At 38.9% G+C, this 22,261-nt stretch overlaps 1 protein-coding gene across 1 annotated transcript in view; it reads right to left on the bottom strand.

Annotated features, from left to right (window-relative positions):
- The window catches only part of LOC134204969 (angiotensin-converting enzyme-like), a 64,108-nt gene that overhangs the window by 5,660 nt on the left and 36,187 nt on the right, over nt 1–22,261 (bottom strand). The window contains exons 3-4 of the mRNA XM_062679801.1: nt 18,378–18,936; nt 16,944–18,301 (exon numbers count right to left, since the gene is read on the bottom strand). Of these exons, the coding sequence (XP_062535785.1) occupies nt 16,944–18,301; nt 18,378–18,936 (1,917 nt within the window). The remainder of the gene's footprint in view (nt 1–16,943; nt 18,302–18,377; nt 18,937–22,261) is intronic.

The following is a 22,261-nucleotide window of genomic DNA, read 5'->3' as shown; positions in this document are numbered from 1 at the left end:
AATATTTGATAAAAATCTCACAGAATTTCAAAAATCAATGCAAATTTCAGCATTTTTTACTAGTTTTTTATTTAATAGGCTCAATCGTGTATGACGCTTCGCGGAGCCGTAATTCTTTAGAGTGAAAGTGTTAGGATTATTAAATTCTCATAATGATTGAGATTCCATTTTTTTTCCAATTTCGTTTATTTGGTAGGCTCAGGCGTGTATAACACTTTACGAAGCCACGTTTCTTTGAGATATGTACAGTCGACATAAGATTCCATTTTTTATGGACACCACAATATCAACAAATTTCCTTCGTTCCTACTTTTATTAAGTTGACATTATTCTCATGCGCTAACCATATTCATGGAAATAATTTAAATTACATTCGATTAATGTCCTTTCCTTGTTAAGATTCTTGTTTTTGCAGATTATTTCCCACATTGGTTATCAATAATCCCACCCTATCGATCTTTTCGTTTTTGTCTTTTGAAGTTTTCTCTAGAAACATTTTTTTTAGCCTTCTAATGCCGGCCTTAGTCAGGGTACTTCGACTATTGTTTCTTATTTTCAATTGTTCAGAATTTGGAAAGTTCTTGATTTTGGCCAATAATAAAATCCTTAATGCATGTCATAATTCCACATTTTTTTGAATATTAAAAAATGCGTAATTGTCTGTTCCTTCGTGTTTTTGTCCGCATCCCTTTGTAGAGTGAAATATTTGAAGTTTAGTATTTTTCAACAACTAACTAACTTAAGGTTATGTTGGTGAATGATGCACATTTCCAATTTCTTACACGGAAAATGAAAATTAAACCCATAAATTTTGAAATTTCCACAGCTCTTGAATTTTATCACAAGGTTTTTTGACATGTCCCTTTTCGCAAGCGCGTTTGTCCCGTTTTTTCTCCGAAATGATCTGGCCAGCCTAATTAAGTTAGGGATTTTCCTGGACCTTTCAACTCATCGTCTCACTATGTAAGATTTATTTTCATTCAAAATATATTTTTTATTTATATCGAGCGAAAATAGCTGACTTCCTCCTCCGTTAGCTCTTATGTGATTAGTGCACGACCCTTGCAACCTTCAAAATGCTCTCAAAAATCGGAATAACATACAATTATCATGAAATTGGGAAGAAAGTACCGCTTTATTTAAACGTTTTTGAAGCTTTCTGCATATCATACAAACGTAAATAAAGAGATCCAAAAATTGCATAGCTGATTTAGAAAACCTTGTGCATAATTCATGAAAATACAATGAAATACGCTCAAACCAGATACGATTAAAGGACATCGCGATTAATAATCCTGAGTCTAAACCGCTTCCCAGAGAAAGACAAGGGCTGAAAACCTCTATAATAAAGAATGAAGAAAAAAGTCTACACTACGCATTTATCTATAACAGCGGTTCTCAACCTGGGGTACATGTACCCCTGGGGGTACCTTCGCCGAGCCCAAGAGCTACCTCGCACGAAATGCTTAATGGCGGATGAATTACAATTTTAATTAAGTTAAATTAAGTTTTGACAATTTTGTATTTTTTTATTTCTAAACTATGTCTTGTACATAATATACATGGCGATCAGTAAATCAATCTATAGGATCCTAACCACCACAATCAGTATAATGGATGAAGAGCTATAAGACAAAACATCAAAAGGCCAAAACCTCGGATGAACAAATTTCAAAAATCTTCTATGCAATCTACCAGGTCAAAACAGAATGAGAGTCTACAGTCTAGAGTCTACAGATTTGAAAGCCTCCATTTGAGAGACATGAAGACTTTTTCCCGAAAAGCTCAGTTGCTTCGTTGCAAGAGAATTGGAATCCTCCTTCCAAGCAGCCCGGAAGCCTCCTTCCAAACAGCTCGGATGCCTCCTTTCAAGTGACCCGGAAGCCTCATTTTAAGAGGTTCGAAAACTTTCTTTTAAGAGGCCCGGAAGCCAAGCTTTTTTCTATAAACTTTTTTTCTGCTTTTTCTTTCAAAAGGCTCGATGCCTCCTTTCATAAGGCTCGAAGCCTTCCTTTAAAACGCTCGGAATTATTTTCTCAAGAGGCTTGGAAGCGCCCATTCAAGATACTTCCGCCTTTTATTAAAGGCCTGGTTGCCATAGCACTTAGGGCCGATGCCCACGTAGCGGTTTTTCAACGCCACGTGCAAGCAGCGTTTTTTGACGCCACGTGCACTCTGCGTTGAAATGACGCTACGTGGGCATCGAGCCTTATGTGTTCGATTTGATCATATATGAGTTACAGAAACTCGTGTATGACAAATGTGCTACTCGGAATCTTTTAAAAAGCTCGAAAGTGTCCTTTCAAGAGGCTTAAAAGCCTCCTTTCAACAGACTTGAAAGCTTTCTTTTAAAAGGCTCGGACGACTCTTTTAAAAAGGCTCGGAAGGCTCATATCAAAAGGCTCGGAAGCTTCCTTTTGAGTGGTTCACAAACCTCCCTTTAGGAGGCTCGGATTTTCTCCTTCAAGAAGCTTGGAAGCGTCCACTCAAGATACTTTAATGCCTCATTTTAAGTGGCTAAAAAGTCGCCATTCAAGAGTTCTTTCAAGAGACTTGGAAGTCTCCTTTCAAGAGGCTCGGAAGTCTCCTTTCAAGAGGCTCGGAAGCCTCCTTCCCCGAGGCTCGGAAGCCGCCTTTCAAGATGCTCGGAAGCCTCCTTTTAAGAGGCTCGGAAGCCTCATTTTAAGAGGCTCGGAAGCCTCCTTTTAAGAGGCTCGGAAGCCTCCTTTTAAGAGGCTCGGAAGCCTCCTTTTAAGAGGCTCGGAAGCCTCCTTTTAAGAGACTCGGAAGCCTCCTTTTAAGAGGCTCGGAAGCCTCCTTTCAAGAGGCTCGGAAGCCTCCTTTCAAGAGGCTCGAAAGCCTCCTTTCAAGAGGCTCGAAAGCCTCCTTTCAAGAGGCTCGGAAGCCTCCTTTCAAGAGGCTCGGAACCCTCCTTTCAAGAGGCTCGGAAACCTCCTTTCAAGAGGCTCGGAAGCCTCCTTTCAAGAGGCTTGGAAGCCAACTTTAAAGAGGCTCGGAAGTCTCCTTTCAAGTGGCTTGGAAGCTTCCTTTTTTTTTTTTTTTTATTGACTTTATTAAGGAGACTTTCAGCCCGAGGCTGGCTCGTCTCCGGAAAGGAAGCTTCCTTTAAAGAGGCTCGGAAGCCTCCTTTCCCGAGGCTCGGAAGCCGCCTTTCCCGAGGCTCGGAAGCCTCCTTTCCCGAGGCTCGGAAGCCTCCTTTTCCGAGGCTCGGAAGCCTCCTTTCCCGAGGCTCGGAAGCCTCCTTTCCCGAGGCTCGGAAGCCTCCTTTCCCGAGGCTCGGAAGCCCCTTTCAAGAGGCTCGGAAGACTCCTTTCAAGAGGCTCAGAAGTCTTTTTCAAGAGGCTCGGAAGCCTCCCTTGATAGGGTTTAGAAGCCTTCGTTCGAGAGGCTCGGAATCCTCTCTTCAAGGGGCTCGGAATGATTTTCTCAAGAGGCTTGGAAACATACCTTAGGGAGCGTCCACAAATTATGTCACGCTCAGAGGGGGAGGGGGTGTTTGAGCGAAGTGTGACGATCCATACAAAATTTTCAGATGTTTCATACAAAAAGCGTGACATATGGGGGGGGGGTTAAAATGACAATTTTTTGCGTTACGTAATTAATGGATCTTCCCTTAAAGCAGCTCAGAGGCTTCCTTTCAAGATGCTCGCACGCCTCCTCTTAAGTTGCTCGAAAGCCGCCTTTCAAGAGACTCGGAAGCGTATCTTTAAGAGGCTTGGAAGGTTCTCTCGGAAGAGGCACGGAATCCTACTTTCAAAAGACTCGGAAGCCTCCTTTCAATATCCTCGGGAGCCTTCAATAGTCAAAACGATCCCTACAGACAGTCCCTCGATGTAAGAACTTAATTTTAATTGGGAAGTTTAAAAAACTGAAAATTTCTGAAAAGTTTGTGGAGGGCCATATATTCCGTTAGTTTTCAGGTCCATTTTTCATATACACCCGATTCTTTTTTTACACGGGAGATGCGTTCCGTGTAAAAAAAGTTTTCAGTTCAGAATTTGAAAATCCGTGTAAAAAAAGTTTTATGATTTCTCGACAAATCATGCAAAATGGGCCAACTTTGCAAAAAATGTTTGTATGAATTATTTTTTACACGGCCGTGTAAAAAAAAATCCGTGTAAAATCGGGTGTACTTAAAAAGTTACGATTTACATTTACAGCGAAAAATCATAGGGGGTATCTCAATTAATGCAAAAGTTCGAAGGGGTACCTCTCAGGAAAAAGGTTGAGAACCGCTGATCAATAATTAGTACTGCTTGCGCTCGCACCAACGAACGGCGTCATCGAGCTCCAGCGCGCGCAGATAGGAAACAATATTGCTTATTGTAGCCATTCATCACATCATCGCTGCTTCGTTAGACAGCTACGCGCGCAAATGTTGCATCCATGGTTTGCGCGCCAAACGAGCGCGCGCGCTCGAATTTAATTATTAATTGTCTGTGCTGTTTTAATTGTTCTACTGCCTATAAAAGGCAAACCTTGTCCGTACTTTTTATATAAACGGAAGAAAAAAAGGTACCCAAAATTGAGTATTTTTAAACTTACTTTTGAGTTATTTTTTCTCTTCTCTTTCGTCCACTCTTTCTTTTGTTATCAAAACAAAAGAGCCAAACAATCCAACGACGCCAGTTCAATACGGGAAGCCAATTTTGAGTTTTATTACCTGAGGTCGAGATTGAGTGAATTAAACTTACATTTGGGTAAATAAATTTTCCGTTGGGTACTTTTTTAACATGGGAGTAAAGGCAAACTACTTCGACCCTACTTACTCAATTTTGGCTTCCCGTACGGATGTTCGAGGTTGGGTGAATTAAACTCACTATTGGGTAGTTTATTTCTTCCGTGTATGGTCTATCTTGAAATCAACAGCCATCAAAACACCGAACATATTATCGAGACATTTGAAATCACAATTTATCACAATCGTCAAAAATGTGTGAAAAGTATCTGTATAGAAACGTGCGGCCATCGTGATTTTTTTCCAACAAGATCGAAGGTGACAACTCAGGATACAGGGGTCTTTTTAATGTGAACAAATTCAGCTTAGTTTATGTAGTCCTATTATAATAACATGCAATGCATGTTTATTCTTTAATGTATTCCAAAAAATATTTAAAAACTTGTCTTGTTGTACGGATAATTTGCAGACACCCTGTATTAATTCTCGCTTAACTTTTCAAAAGGATCTAAGTAACATTTTTTTATGAATTAATTTGAGTACTGCAATCAAAAGCTTTCATGTTGTTTTGTTGATTGCGATATTCAAATTATTTCATGAAAAAAATGTTACTTAGGTCCTTTCGAAAAGTTAAGCGAGAATTGTGTTTGCTACATAAGATACACAATATGCACTTATGCAATGGCAGGCATAGAAAAGCTTCAATTATAACTATTCCTTTAAATGCTAATAGGGAACACTTAGTTGAAAACAGGTCAAGTTGCAGTTGAAATGTAAACCCAGTGAAGAAAAAAATGAAATGTTTCGATATTGTAGACTATGTGCCAACCTATTTTGTTTCCCACAAACCCTCAATAAATTGTGTTGAACATATTGAATTGTTTTTTTTTATAGTAGGTAGATACATAGTACAGTACGTGAGTTAAAATGTATGCATTAGATGTTCCATAATTCTGATTTCACATTTCGTGAATTAAATAATCCTGATTGTTGATTATTGCATTGCCAAAATACACACATCTCGATCCCAAGTTGAGAGATATCCCTCAGTGCCGGACAACTTAGTCATATTACGCATTGGCGTAACTAAGGAAAAAATCTAGGGGGGGCTAACTTTTTTCTATTCTTACAGTCAAACACAAAAAATTTATTGCTTTTGTTCAACTATCCGCAAGTTGGCCTACCAAACAGCTAAATTGCAATACATCCAGTGACGACTTGAACAGCTCTGACATAAAAATCTGTAAATGTCGTGGGATTCTCAATAACTTTGATACGTAAAAAACTTAAGAGCTTTAGATATATAAGACTTTCGAGTTTTACATATGCATTAAAAATAATTTCAAGTTATTGTGGGCTTCATGGCGACGTCAATCGTCTAGACGCATGTGCTAGGGAGTATAGATTCGGTTCCCCCCGGTAAGGAGGAAACTTATCGTGATCAAAAAAATCTCCACTGGTCCACTGGGTGTTATGTGTCCTGTCCGTTGTCTCATGCTAAGTGTAAACTGCTCAGTCTGTACGACCTCTGGTCGAAGATGGTGTTCCTGTCTTTTTACATTTTAGTTACCTCTGCTTGAAATGTCAGGGTTTACCGAGCTTTTTTCGGATTTCAAGGATAATAGATTTTTTTTTCGGATTATCAAGAAATTTGAAATTCAAAGTTTTCGGTAAATAGCAGCATCATCGCTTGAATACTTTACGTAAATACGTAAAAAACTTAAGAGCTTTAGATATATAAGACTTTCGAGTTTTACATATGCATTAAAAATAATTTCAAGTTATTGTGGGCTTCATGGCGACGTCAATCGTCTAGACGCATGTGCTAGGGAGTATAGATTCGGTTCCCCCCGGTAAGGAGGAAACTTATCGTGATCAAAAAAATCTCCACTGGTCCACTGGGTGTTATGTGTCCTGTCCGTTGTCTCATGCTAAGTGTAAACTGCTCAGTCTGTACGACCTCTGGTCGAAGATGGTGTTCCTGTCTTTTTACATTTTAGTTACCTCTGCTTGAAATGTCAGGGTTTACCGAGCTTTTTTCGGATTTCAAGGATAATAGATTTTTTTTCGGATTATCAAGAAATTTGAAATTCAAAGTTTTCGGTAAATAGCAGCATCATCGCTTGAATACTTTACCAGATAAATCTGCAGAAAGAAATGCCATCAAAATGTCTGCTATTACAGGCATGCGATACGTTGTACTCAGCTATCACAATATCGAAAGGTTTCTCTGGACAATCCTTTCAGAAATGCCATGCATCATCATTTATAAATTCGAGACGAAGACAAGAATAAATAAATAAAGGAAAGCTGTTGGAAAGCTAGAGGTCATAGGCACACTTAAAAAACAATACTCGCAATGCAATGCAACGCAATGCACAGTGGGCAAAAACGGACCCAAATTCCCACATAATTAATCCCGCTACAACAAATCAGTAATATATATGTCCCCTTGCACAAAAACTTCGTAGAAATCGTTTGGTGGAGGATTCAAGCTCCGGAGAAATCCAAAAAGTATCATTTTCTGTGTGTTTGTCTTATCTTGTATCAGAAATGTCTATTCTGCATTACAAGAAAACACTAATTCATCAATATCATTCCAATGCATGATTCAAAAAGGCTGAAATTTTCACAGAAAATGTATTCGTTAGCACTCATCATTCCTGCAAAATTTCATCAAAATCAATTGAGTAATGTGAGTTATAGCTATAAAATAAAAAATTAGGATTTTGTGTTTTTTTCGCTTATTTCTCCAAAAGCTATTTTTTAAATTTCTACCTCGAAAACCCAATTAATTATTATCACATAACATGTGCTGAATATATTTGCCGAATTTTAGCAAAGTTCAATAGTTAAGAAAAGCAAAATAATGAAAATGAACAGCAAAATGATTAAAATGAAATGAAAAGAAATATGTTATCATTTTTACCCAACAGCAGCATAATAAATTTTTACTGCATTAATATTCGGTAACGTGCAGCTGCAAAACATATAATGGTGGTCGAATCAGTAAATTGTCGAAATCACTAAAATACCCACATACTTCACAATCGCAAAAATGGTAACTTGATTTAAAACCAACTGTGGATGCATCAAATGAATATATAGGTTTAAGACGATACCAATATAAGAAGAAGAAGTTATTAATTCAGTGTATTACATGTCCAATAGATGCACTGCATCAGCATATATTGAAATGTCATATAATTATTGATGCTATTTAGAAATAACGGATTTTTGAAAATACTTCTTGACCTTTGTAGAACACTCAAAACTATTCTAGTGATATGATACATCCAATACATTCGATTCTGTATCATCAATTCCTTCCCGTCTAGTATATTTTGTTTTTATTCAATATCCAACTGTAACAATGACCAACCGTTTGCTCTCTTGCGTGGTGCTATTGCGTATGGTGCAATAGATCTCTGGTCAAAGTGGTAGGTAGTCTCCAACATTTCGAGGGTAAAACCATGTGGTAACTGCCATTTACCAAAATTGTTGCACTACAAAAAATATGTTCCAATCAAAATGAAACGTTTCAGATATTTCTATCATAAAATAGATTTTTGTGCAACATGTACTATACACTGCTATAAATTATTCATATCTGTGGGCCTAGCAAAGTGAAATATAATTGTTTTTACTGTGCTGCGATATATTTTTTTCAAGTTTTATATTCTTCCCTTTTTTCTCGTTCGATCGTTGAAGTGATTACATTTATATCCCGAGAAGTGAGCCTAAAATGATGAAAAATAAAGAAATTACAGTTTATTATTTCAAATCTCGCAAAAACATAAGTGAACTTCTTAAGTTTGTCGCGCAGCAAACTATGTGGAGTAAGGAAACAGTGAAGCGAGAAGTTAACAAGTGGACAAAACAGTTTGAACGTCGATGGAATAGTACTCAAAGTGAAGCAAGGTTTCTGGCTAAGAATAAAGACTGGCTGAATTTGGAATTTGGAGTAAGTATAGAATGATTTTTTTTATATCGTAACCAATATAATAATTAGCTGTTGAGTTTCTTTCTATACGGTTATAGAATGAATGCTCAATTTGAGTTTGACAAGTGTTTATTTAGCAAAATTTTAAAAATTAAGGAAATTCGTTACATTTATTGAGAATTTTATTCATGATATAAGTGTGTTTTTTGCGCCTTTCTCGCACACTAAGTGTATGTAGGTAAAGGTAATAGGAATACTTCAAGTTCGAACTTTTTATTAAGGATCCAAAAATCTATTGTGTTATTTTTTCCGGTTTGGAAATTATCTCGACTTCCCTGGGCATAAAAGTATAACCGTGTTAGCCTTATGATATACGTAGGTAACAATAGTACCTTGCCTTAGAAACCTCGCAGTTAATAACTGTGGAAGTGCTGAATGAATACTAAGCAGTCCCAGTGGGGATGTAATGTCAATAAGAAGAAGAAGAAGAAGTCAATATCATAAACCATTAGATTGGGAAATTGGACACGTTTCGGGTCTGGTCGGACGTCTGATTATATTTTGCTAATTTTATTGCATGACATTTATAAAAATTGGAGTCATAAACTTACACATGTTCATGTATTTTTAAACGAACTTTTGGTTAAAAGCAGTCCAATAACTCAGATTGCATTATAGATAGTAGAATGTATAGATGAGCGAAAGTATTGTTGTACCAGGCGCATATGACACCACACACCTTAATATTTTCATTGCAATTGTGTCGTCATGCCCGTTTGAAGACACAATGATAGTTATTTGAAGACAGAGGATTTATCTTCGCTCATCTATAGAATCCACTATCTATATAGATTGCATTATCTATCTTATATATCCATTAGTCGACAGTCTAACAAATTTTATTTTCGAAAAAGCCTTCCGTCGCGATACCATTGGCAGCGCAACCTGCCTCATCACCAAGTCCTGGACCAAGTAAACGTGGTCCGAAACACCATCAATTCGAACAACTAGCTGAGCGAACCAAAGATGAGCGTAGTCGTATTTTGGCTAGGTCGGAACCTTTGGAAAAGCTGTTGCATGCAGCAGAAAAGGCTGCACGCAAGTTACAAAACCCCTTCATGGCAAAAATTCTGAATAATTTGTGGAAGGAGGGTGAAAGTTGGGCAAGGAAAACAGTCGGTTTTTCGAAGAATTGCCATAAAACTAACGAACCTTCTCTGCAGGACTCTTTGTCAATTAAAACACGATTGAGTCTGACCAAGAGCAAATATCGTGGCATACGGAGATTCGCAAAACAGATTAGTAGTATGCATATTTTTCAGCCATGGTCACACATAATGGCATTTAGGAATGAAATTATACCAGAAATAATGGCACCCACTTGGATTGACGGTGTATTATCGATTAGAGTAAAATTAGTTGATATGATCCGGAATACAGTTTCCAGAATAACTGAAATAGAAAAAGCAAAAGAAAATGTAGAATCCATCATGAATAAAGGAACAGCAGTAGAATGTATTCTACATGTCACCGCCGGAGTGGATTCAGCAACTTGCTTTCCGCATTACAACCAAGAAAACATTCTTCGAAAAGACGACTCATTGCTCACTGAAAATATTCTGCCACTTATGCTGGTTACAAAGAATGGCCAAAAATTATGGATTAATCCGAATCCTCAGTCGGACACATTCTGTCGGGCAAGTTCAATGACTTGGGTGAAAGAAACAGACAGGCTCACAAAGAGCCTTTATACCAAGTTTTATGAAGAAGTAAATGAAATTGAAAATCACCCGATAATTATAGTGTCAAACAACATTGCACTAAATGTTACACTATTGGCAAAGTATACTTTAATTGATGGGAAGGTGGCTAACGCCATAGTTGACAACAAAAATACCCATGCCTGCCCGATTTGTGTGGATGCTGATAAACGAATTGGTCCATCGTTTTTTCATTCGCGGCTAAATACGGTCGAATGGCTTATTCGCGTATCCTCGCAGAAGCAAGTCGAAGGGAATCCAGCGCAATCTCACCCTGTGGTTAAAAATAAAGCTAGAGCAATAGCGGATCAGTTGGAAGCTGTATTTAAAGTTAATATAAATCGTCCCAAAATTGGTGGTTGCGGCAGTAGCAACAACGGTAATATGGCTCGGAAATTATTAGCTGACCCTGAAAGCTTCGCAAAAGTTCTTGGTGTACCCGTAATTCTCATCAGCAATATCAGGGTTATAAGTTGTCTGGCACTTTCATCTCATATGCTCGATGCAAATGAAGTAGAACAGCTGTATATAAACACAGAAAGCCTAATAAAAGAAGAGTTTCCCTTCGTGCGGCGTTTACCACCATGTATCCATAAATACAGTCACATACCGGAGCTGATAGCAGAAATGGTAAGCTATTTATAATTTCACAGACGTCTTTCCTAAAAGTTGTTCTCAAGTATGAACCTGAAAGCAGAAACTATTTCATATTTTCAATTATGAGCAATATTAATCAATTTGTAATAAACATCTGAATGAACATAAAAAACATCAAGAATATTAAACTCAAAACTTTAAATAAACGCTACACTAGACACATATTTTGAAACGTATACTAATTAAGCATGGATTCAGCAAATACAGTATGGCTCATAAAATATGCAAACATTTTTACTGCTCATATTTGTGTACATTTAATGCTTTTTTACTAAGCTAACTCTCCAGTTAGCCTTGCGAACAAAAGCGTAGTATTGATAATCCAGAGTTCGATGTTGGTCCAGTCTAAGATGTTTTCGAGTGGGAAACAGTGAAACATATAACAAAAAAAAAACATTTGTATCAAGTGAATGTATTCATATCATTTAATTTGTTCTTGTGATTTTGAGATTATTGCATTTTTAATGAGCCATATTGTATTTTATATAAAAATCATCCTAATAGATATATTGTTCTCAATTATGCATTCAATTAAAAATATTTTTCAGCTCTACCCTTTGAGTTTTTATGACGAACAATCTGGAGAAACATGCCACAAGCGGTACAAGCATGCTCGATCACGACTCGCCAGAAAAATGACTCCGGAAGACAATTTGACCGACATGATGCGATTATCCTTAGCATGGTCAGATCCAAAAATGTCGGATAGTTGGATTCGATCGGAAAAAATACATAAAAGCAGATTGAAAGATAACGACTTTGATCATCAAATGAAATTTTACTACAGTGACCATTGTAATACACACGAAATTGACCTTTTAGATAGTAGTAGTACGAACAGTGAAAAAACGGATGATACGGATACAGAAGATGAAAGCGACGACTATGACAGCGAAAACTGTGCATAATTATTTACATAATAATAGACAACACTGAACTCCATGTTTCTCCGTTATTTCTATCATAAAGAAAAATAAAATATAAATTAGTAGTAGATTTATGTTACTTAAGAATAGCCTTGCAGCATAGTATTCATTTGAGGCATCAGCAGTTATAAACTTCGATCCTTCTAAGTCATGTTGATGTTACCATTTACGCATTTGTATGTAGCCCGACATCATCAAATCACCATCCGACAATTTGTGTTTTATAGATGCGCACTACTGAAGGCTTTATAATGAATATTAATGTAGTGCAAATTTATTATGCTGCAGTTGGGTAAAACTGGTAACATATTTCTTCTCATTTCATTTTAATCATTTTGCTGTTCATTTTCATTATTTTGCTTTTCTTAACTGTTGAACTTTGCTAAAATTCGGCAAATATATTCGGCACATGTTATGTGATAATAATTAATTGGGTTTTCGAGGTAGAAATTTAAAAATAATAGCTTTTGGAGAAATAAGCGAAAAAACACAAAATCCTAATTTTTTATTTTATAGCTATAACTCACATTACTCAATTGATTTTGATGAAATTTTGCAGGAATGATGAGTGCTAACGAATACATTTTCTGTGAAAATTTCAGCCTTTTTGAATCATGCATTGGAATGTTATTGATGAATTAGTGTTTTCTTGTAATGCAGGATAGACATTTCTGATACAAGATAAGACAAACACACAGAAAATGATACTTTTTTGATTTCTCCGGAGCTTGAATCCTCCACCAAACGATTTCTACGAAGTTTTTGTGCAAGGGGACATATATATTACTGATTTGTTGTAGCGGGATTAATTATGTGGGAATTTGGGTCCGTTTTTGCCCACTGTGCAATGTAACCATAAAAATCTTAAAGAGTTGATGGTTTGCTGTTAAATAAAAGTCAAGATTATTAGAAATTCTTCGGTAACCTAAGCATCCTGTGTCTCCTGCTCAAGTTAAACAATTGTCTTTTTCATGTTGTCTAAATATTACAGGCAGTTTATTATTTTACTTGAATTTTCTTTATTCAATCAAAATCTCAGCTATTGTATTTGTTCTGTTAGTCTGTAACTTCTATTATTCAATCAGCTTTGAATCAGCATGAAAATACTGTTCCAACTCCAACATTTATCTCGACAGAGCCCCAAAATGACTGTAACCATGCCCGTCCTATCTCTCACCTTGGCTCATTTCTCATTTTGGCAGCACAAATGTCAATGCATAGGTGAAAAGCACATCTAAAAAACATTTTTGTGCGTACTGAAAACGAGTTGTGTTTTGGCGTTATGTGCCTCCGAAAGTGTAATTTACTTTAGAAATTAGATTCGTACGCAATTCACCTTAAGCAATTATATGTGTGGCTGAGAATAAAGGGAGCGTAATATCCTTCGTGTTTAGCATTCCTAACCCAAGATATATCAATTTTTCGAAGTTAGAAAACATGATAAAATATATTCAACTCACTGTAGAGAGAGATGATAAGAATTCATTATTTGCAGTTACGCCCAGATATGATCAGAGCGCTAGATATGTGCCATACTCATGCAAAGTCGTAGGAATTCTAGGGGGGGCTAACTTGATTCTAGGTGGGGCTATAGCCCCCCCTAGCCCCCCTGTAGTTACGCCAATGATATTACGTAAAATTCTATAAATATCGGGTTCTGCGTCAGGTACCCTGCATACACTAAATATATGATCCATATTTGATTATTTGAACATGTTTTCCAATGATGTACTTTGATAATGACTGAAGGTAACAAAAATCACGGATTATAAAACTGTCTTCCAATATCGTAAACTTTAGCGCCATTTTAAAATATAACCGTTAGAAATCACTACTTCTACCGCTTGAATCAAATACTATGAGGTCGGTTTTTGCTAGGGGAATATGTTCCACGTACATCCGCGTAGAAAAACTTTGTAAAAAAAATCGCGTATAAACCCGCCTAAAAAACACGTGATTCATGAAATCCGCTTGAAAAACGGCCCCAGTATACACATTCATAACACTATTTTTCACTTGTGTAAAAATAGGTCAGTGCAAGTAGTCGGACTTTTAAAGGGAATTACATAAAACCTAAAGTTCCCACCTTTTTCAAAGTCGAAGAAGAAGCGTAAAAAACTCTTCTCAACAAGTCTAAAGGCTATTTAATTAAAAATGGTTAGAAGTACGGGGTTGGTCTTTTATTATGCTTCTGTTTTTCGTAGAATGTCCTTTTACTCTGTCATCGAGAATATTTCAAATATTTACACGCATAAATATTAGGCCTCTTCAAGTTTTCAAAAAGTATCAAAAATTCAACTGGTCAGCCCAGCATCACAATTCTTATGCTAAAATAAGTCTCTTGTGAAATTTTCAGCAAATTCGGATGAAATTTCGAGGTGGCTCAAGTCGATTTAGTGTTTTTGGGCTATTTTCAAATTTGGAAAAAAATCTAACAAGAGACATGAACGTCAAAAACTATCGCAACAACCTCTATACGGAAGCTTCTGATGTGCTCTACAAGTCTTGTGAACATTGCGATTCGTTTCGTGCACGTTTTATCCATGTTGAAGTGATTTTCAAGCTTTTAAGTGCATAAAAATAATGTTTCCTCCACAAGTCGTTGTTCTACAAAATTTTTGAGTTTATGGCAAATGATTGTTAATTTATTATATTAATATTCCTCTTTTTTCCCTGGAAATTTGAGTCATATAATTGCCCATGTGCGATTTACCGTTGAATTCTTAAAAATCAGAAGCTGAACATTTGTCATAAATTTGCACGTAAGGATTTCTTCAAGCAAGTTGTTCGAACACGAAATTTTATCCGAATTAGCTGAAAATTCGACAGGAGACTTATTTTAGCATAAGAATTGTGATTCTGGGCTGACCGATTGAATTTTTGATACTTTTTGAAAACATGAAGAGGTCTAATAAATATAGATAATAAATAAGTTTCTTTTCACTTTTACGAACAAAGTATCATCGAACCAATGAAATTCAATATAGAAACTAGAGCTTTAACACCAAGATGCTAAGCCAACCCAACCGATGTGCTTCAGTAAAGGTGTGGGCCAAAGTCCTCTAAGTCTGTATTAGTCGAAAAACTAATGTAAACAAACATCGCCACCCACAGTGGGCGGGTGGAGTGAAACGTCACGTCTGTTATAAAAATTGTACTGAGTATGCCAGACGTGACCTCACATTCGGTCGCCCTCGGCCATCCTCGGCAACCCAGCTGAGAGTTTCTCTCCCAAAAGAACGATTTTTTGTCTAATACTGCTTTAGGGTTTGGCCCACACCTGTAGTAAAGCACATCGCAAGCCAACCAAGCAACGTCTATACGCTAGGAGAAGAATGAATTCTGTCATCAAAGGAAAAATAGAATCATGAAAAAAAAATTCACAGCGAGGTATAGAATGCATCTTTCAAAATAATTTTCTAAATTTCAAAATAAAATTTATTTATAAATAATTTATAGCATGAGGTAAGAATTTTGATTATCTACATTATACATATATTAATTTGATTGTTAGTGACAATGAAGTTTTTTCTTGAAATGATTCCGAAGATGGTACTACTTTTAATCTTAATTAAATTTCTAATCCCGCCTAATAAAACATTTTTATAAAAATCTCTGTTTGTAATTTTTTAAATTATTTTCAATTTCATTGGCTATACCTTGCCGTGTTAAATTTCAGTGATTCTACTTTTCCTCTAATAAGGCTATCTGACGTTTATCATCTTTCTCTTGCACGCGCACGGAACAGATAGGATTTGTTTTTATACGGAAACGCTTCGGAAGCGTTTCCGTATGAAAACAAGCCCTATCCCGTCTGTGCGCGTGCAAGAGAAAGATGATAAACGTCAGATAGCCTTATGACAGCGTTCATCCACTTCTCCTCGCGTATTGATTGTACCTAACCGATGTTTTGTATCATGCTTAAAGCGGCGCACACAGTCGCGCTGAAAACATCAATGTTCGAGCGCCGCTGTGAGCGCGGTGCAAAACACGAGCATCCAGCCTACGCTCGGGTTCATGTTCATTTGTACGAGTGCACGTTCGAGCCCGAAGCGAATGTTCATTCGTGTGCGGCAGCACGGATAAACAATTGCGCGGGGTTGCACCTTGAAGACTGATATGATTTCCTCAGCAAATTCGTCAAAATATTCTCGGACACTTCTACATAATTTCCTCGGAGTTTACTCGACAAATTTCTTTCATGATTTCCGTGAAAACTTACTAGTAATTTCATCGAAAAATTCTTCGAAATATGCTTTGGAAATTATTCGAAAGCTCGTCGGTAAATTCTTCGGAATTTCCCCTGCAAATCCTTCGCAGCTTCCTCGACAAAGTCTTTGCATCGAGAAATTCTTTGAAAGTTCCTCTGCAAATTCTTCGAAATTTCCATTTGCAAATTCTTCGGAAATTCTTCAAAATAGAAAAACTCAAATTCTTCTAAATTTCCTCGGCAAACTCTCCAGGATTTTTTTTTTTTTAAGTTTCACGGCAAATTTCCTTCTTATTTTCCTCGGAAAATTCTTCAAAATTCGCTAAGCAAATTCTCCAGAATTTCCTTTGAATATTTGTCAAAACGTTGTTTGCAATTTCTTCGGGATTTCCATGGGTTTTTTGGACTTCCCACGGCAAATTTCTATGGAATATTGGAATATTCTTGAACTGGTAGAAGCATATAAAGAAGGAAATTGCAGTAAAGAAATATTGCAGCTATCATTTATTTTAGCATAGACAGTCTTGATTTCTACCGAAAGGTAACATATCACTAGCAACACATTCCAGCCCATTTTGCTTGCAGTGACTTGAATATGACTTGGTTTGGTCGTCCATGAGTCACAAAAACTTGTGCATGACATAGGTGTCATAGATACTTGAGATATAGATACTTGTTGCTTGGAGAGTGATAAAAATTCGTGGAACATGGTTAGGATGTTTTCATGTGTGAACATCATTAAACTTACCGCATTAAAATCACTTGTGGGCAAATGGTTGATCGATATCTGCGTCAAGTACTTCAGCTGTCGACGGATCTCCGGATTAGTGTAATCCTCCACATCAACATCGGCAAAATAACGATTGTAGTTATCGAGCACGAATTGTGTGTTCTCGTTCATAATTTCCATCAGATCCTGAACCAAACTCGCATTCCCCACGTCAACCTGAGTAGCATATTGTGCCTTGACCTGTCGGTTACACGCAACCTCGTATTCGGCACTGTAGTTGTCTACCACCGACTCCATATCTTCATTCTTAATCCTCTCGTTTTCCACTTTCAAAAACTCATACAGCGGCTCGAAATATTCCAGCAAAGCTTGTCCACTAATCTCCTGACCTCCGGTCAACTTCTCCAACGCTAGTCTCCAATCTTCACTGTAGCCAAGTGATAGACCTTCCCGCAGCTTGACGCCCGCCGCTGTGCTGTTATAAAAATCGCACTTGTGCAACGGATTGACCGAACTATTCGCTGGATTGTACTCACCAGCCTCAATGCAAAGCGATCTATAGAACTGGAACTCCAGGATATGGGCCAGGAAGTAGGCGATATACTGCGAGTTTGCAGGAATGTGATACTTTGCGCCCGGATCAAAGTCTTCCTCCGATCGTGACACAGGGGCGTATACTTTTTGGTACTTCTCTCTAAGACTCCACCAGTGAGAGTTCCACTCACTCTCGTTGACCGCTCCACTGAACACATCCCAACGCCACTGATCAATGAGATACCCAAACGGCAGGAAGGCAACTCGTTCCAAAGCCATTTCGAACAGTGCATTGATGTTATCCGCTTCGCTATCTGCGTACGCATCCAACAAACCGACTTTCTGCAAATGCTTTGGAGTTGCGACGGATAGAGCAATCGTATCACCGACGGCTTCATGGAATGCCGGGGTGGCCCCGGTCTTGAACAACTGTGGTTGATCCTTGTACAAAATGTAGTACATGATGTGTCCCATCTCGTGGTGAACGGTTATGAAGTCTTCCATATTTATGTTGGTACACATTTTGATTCGGAAATCCTCTCCGTCACAAAAGTCCCACGCCGAGGCATGACAAACCATTTTCTGCGGCTGCTTCTCGATTACGGCTTTAGGTCCGTAGCTCATGGCACTGCTCGGCAGACCAAGACTTTGGTAAAACTCGTCCGACATCTCAAACATCTTGGTAGCGCTGTAGTTCAACTGTTGCATTTTAGCGGTGACGTCAACCAGACTGGCCTCCGGGAAGGGTTTGATTCGATCGTACAGGTTTACCCAGGACTGGGCCCACATGTTGCCCAGAATGTGCGCCGGAATTTTCTCGTTGCTTCGATCCATTTTGTCACCTGTGGATGTGGAAAAATAACACTTTGTCGCTCAATTAATGAATATTGGCAGATATATTAATCAAAGAAAACTAACCGTACAAATCCAGCAACTTGAACCTCACGTAAGTATGAAGTTCGTTGTAAAGAGGTTCAACTTCTTTCCACAGTTTTTCCAAGGTTCCGCGAAGATCCGAGTCATCATACCGAGCTCGCCACAATTCACCGTAATCCGCATAACCATTCAACGTTGCCGCCTGATTAACGTAATCAACGTAGAGCTTATAGTCTTCACGCATCTTCTTGCCAGACTCCTCGCGCCATCTTCGCCAGGTGTATGACAGCTCTTCGTAATCGGTGGACGATGCCATTACTTGTTCCATCTCTGGGTCAAGGGTCCACATTTGCGATCCAGCTGTGCAGTTCTGATTACTGTAAGGACAAATTTCTGCCAATTGGTAGGCCGAATCCATCCGCCTCAGGACCTTATTGTATTCCTCCAGGTCGCTGGTTGGCAATGCGGCAGTTCCGAGATCTTTAAGCAGCGCCAATTGCTTCTTCACCTTCGAATCCTGATAGTTTTCCACTACGGCATCCTTGAAATATTGCTCGTAGAAGTCGGTACGAAATTTGGCGTACTCCAAGGAAATCGCGTTCTGAAACAAAACAGTTCAAAAGTTATATTATTCACATCTGCATTAGTTTGTGCAGGGGAAGAGGCCCCAAAACGCCCTGCTTTGTTGTCTTATTTGTAACGCTATGCATGGGTATTTTTACATTATGCAACAGTTAAACAAGATAGCTAGTTGATGTCATTCAAATATTGTCAAAAATTTCAATCATATTGATAATATTCACATTTCAAAAAAGTGGTGATATTCTGTTGCCGGAAAACTCATGACGCAAAACGCCTTTTAGCTGGCAGCTCCTAGGGAACAAAGCACCACGCGTTGGCGAATCAGCATTCTGGTATGGATAGTGCGTGGAGACGCAAGTACATTGTAAGTTAGTGCCACTAGGGCGTTTTGCCTCGCCAAATTGTTAGATGTTTCTTCAAAATGTGAAAATTTTCGGTTTTTCCGACCTTCCCATACACTATTTTGAAACTTTTTTCGCCTAACCTACATAATTCTAGATCTAGTTTTGTTACGGCCATCTCAACACGTACGTCCCCAACCCCCATTTTACGACAAAACTCAAAATTCAAAACCACGCAGCTCAGCCAATTTCTAACGGATTTTCAAGCAATCTTCTGGAATTGATCACAAAATTCCTATAGTTTTAGGAACCGATGTCAATTTTTGTGCAATGGCCATGGTTCCGGATATATTCCGGGGAGTACTGGGGTTACCTCCCTCCCGGAAAAAATGGTCACTGGCAGATCGGCTTCGAAATCCATCGTGCAACATGGCAAATTTCATGATTTTGCAAAACAAGTACACTGGAGTACATTTCGGCGATTTTCGATCGAATTGGCCACCCTCCGGGTACTTCCAGGGCCTGGTTCCCTTGGGGAAGTGGCCAATTTTTGTTCAATCTTGGAACCCATCTTGCGACATGTCAAACTGCATGATTTTGCAAAACGAGTACACTGGAGTACATTTCGGCGATTTTCGATCGAATTGGCCACCCTCCGGGTACTTCCAGGGCTTGGTTCCCTTGGGGAAGTGGCCAATTTTCATTCAATCTTGGAACCCATTTTGCGACTTATCAAACTTCATGATTTTGCAAAACAAGTATATTGGAGTACATTTCGGCGATTTTCGATCGAATTGGCCACCCTCCGGGTACTTCCAGGCAGTGATGGGAAATGTCAAAAAAATGTCATGGCATTGCTATTACCAATTTCGTAATAACTTTTTCCAAAAGTCATTTACAGTTCGGATTTTTTGATCAACATGTAGTACTTAAAGGGTCCTAGAACTTTGTCGAACAGATCATTGTTCTAAATACAAAGTGTGAGCCATGAGAGCGAGATTAAAAAAATGTCACGGAATGTCATGACATTAATGTCATCTGACACTAATTCGGCTCTCACGCCGCCAATATCATATTTAGAGAAATTACCTATTAGAAAAAGTTTTCGGGTCATTTGAAGGCTACATGTTTATATGAAAAACATTATTGTAAATGACTTGTGAGAAAAGTTATTAGCAAGTTAGTCCCATGACATCGATATGACATTTCCCGTCACTGCTTCCAGGGCCTGGTTCCCTTGGGGAAGTGGCCAATTTTCATTCAATCTTGGAACCCATCTTGCGACATGTCAAACTTCATGATTTTGCAAAACAAGTATACTGGAGTACATTTCGGCGATTTTCGATCGAATTGGCCACCCTCCGGGTACTTCCAGGGCCTGGTTCCCTTGGGGAAGTGGCCAATTTTCATTCAATCTTGGAACCCATCTTGCGACATGTCAAACTTCATGATTTTGCAAAACAAGTACACTGGAGTACATTTCGGCGATTTTCGATCGAATTGGCCACCCTCCAGGTACTTCCAGTGCCTGGTTCCCTTGGGGAAGTGCCAAATTTTCGTTCAATCTTGGAACCCATCTTGCGACATGTCAAACTTCATGATTTTGCAAAACAAGTACACTGGAGTACATTTCGGCGATTTTCGATCGAATTGGCCACCCTCCGGGTACTTCCAGTGCCTGGTTCCCTTGGGGAAGTGCCAAATTTTCGTTCAATCTTGGAACCCATCTTGCGACATGTCAAACTTCATGATTTTGCAAAACAAGTATACTGGAGTACATTTCGGCGATTTTCGATCGAATTGGCCACCCTCCGGGTACTTCCAGGGCTTGGTTCCCTTGGGGAAGTGGCCAATTTTCATTCAATCTTGGAACCCATCTTGCGACATGTCAAACTTCATGATTTTGCAAAACAAGTATACTGGAGTACATTTCGGTGATTTTCGATCGAATTGGCCACCTTCCGGGTACTTCCAGGTAGACCTGATTGAAATTTAACCGGCGGTGTCGTGATAGATCATTTTCAGCCAGCGGCGTCACGCCGTTGGTGACTGGTGGCGGCGTGGATCAGCGTGAACCAGTTTCAAGCGCCAACATTTATTCAGAAGTTCCTCAAAAAATTCTTCCTTAAGCTCCTCCACGAGTTTTTTTTTTAAAAGATCGTCAAGAAATTCCTTTGGACATTCCTCCAGATATTCCTCTATAAGTGCCTCTGGGAAATTCTTCCAGATACTCCTCCCGGATATCGTCTGGAAGTTCCTCTAGGAATTCCTCCGGAAGATCCTCTAGGAATTCCTCCGGAAGTTCCTCTAGGAATTCCTCCGGAAGTTCCTCTAGGAATTCCTCCGGAAGTTCCTCTAGGAATTCCTCCGGAAGTTCCTCTAGGAATTCCTCCGGAAGTTCCTCTAGGAATGCCTCCGTAAGTTCCTCTAGGAATTCCTCCGGAAGTTCCTCTAGGAATTCCTCCGGAAGTTCCTCTAGGAATTCCTCCGGAAGTTCCTCTAGGAATTCCTCCGGAAGTTCCTCTAGGAATTCCTCCGGAAGTTCCTCTAGGAATTCCTCCGGAAGTTCCTCTAGGAATTCCTCCCGAAGTTCCTCTAGGAATTCCTCCGGAAGTTCCTCTAGGAATTCCTCCGGAAGTTCCTCCAGGAATTCCTCCGGAAGTTCCTCCAGGAATTCCTCCGGAAGTTCCTCCAGGAATTCCTCCGGAAGTTCCTCCAGGAATTCCTCCGGAAGTTCCTCCAGGAATTCCTCCGGAAGTTCCTCCAGGAATTCCTCCGGAAGTTCCTCCAGGAATTCCTCCGGAAGTTCCTCCAGGAATTCCTCCGGAAGTTCCTCCAGGAATTCCTCCGGAAGTTCCTCCAGGAATTTCTCCGGAAGTTCCTCCAGGAATTTCTCCGGAAGTTCCTCCAGGAATTCCTCCGGAAGTTCCTCCAGGAATTCCTCCGGAAGTTCCTCCAGGAAGTCCTCCGGAAGTTCCTCCAGGAATTCCTCCGGAAGTTCCT

The sequence above is a fragment of the Armigeres subalbatus genome, chromosome 1 (assembly GCF_024139115.2).
Source record: "Armigeres subalbatus isolate Guangzhou_Male chromosome 1, GZ_Asu_2, whole genome shotgun sequence".
Lineage (NCBI taxonomy): Eukaryota > Metazoa > Arthropoda > Insecta > Diptera > Culicidae > Armigeres > Armigeres subalbatus.
Note: the sequence above shows the minus strand (reverse complement) of the source record. Positions and strands in the feature narration are given on the sequence as shown.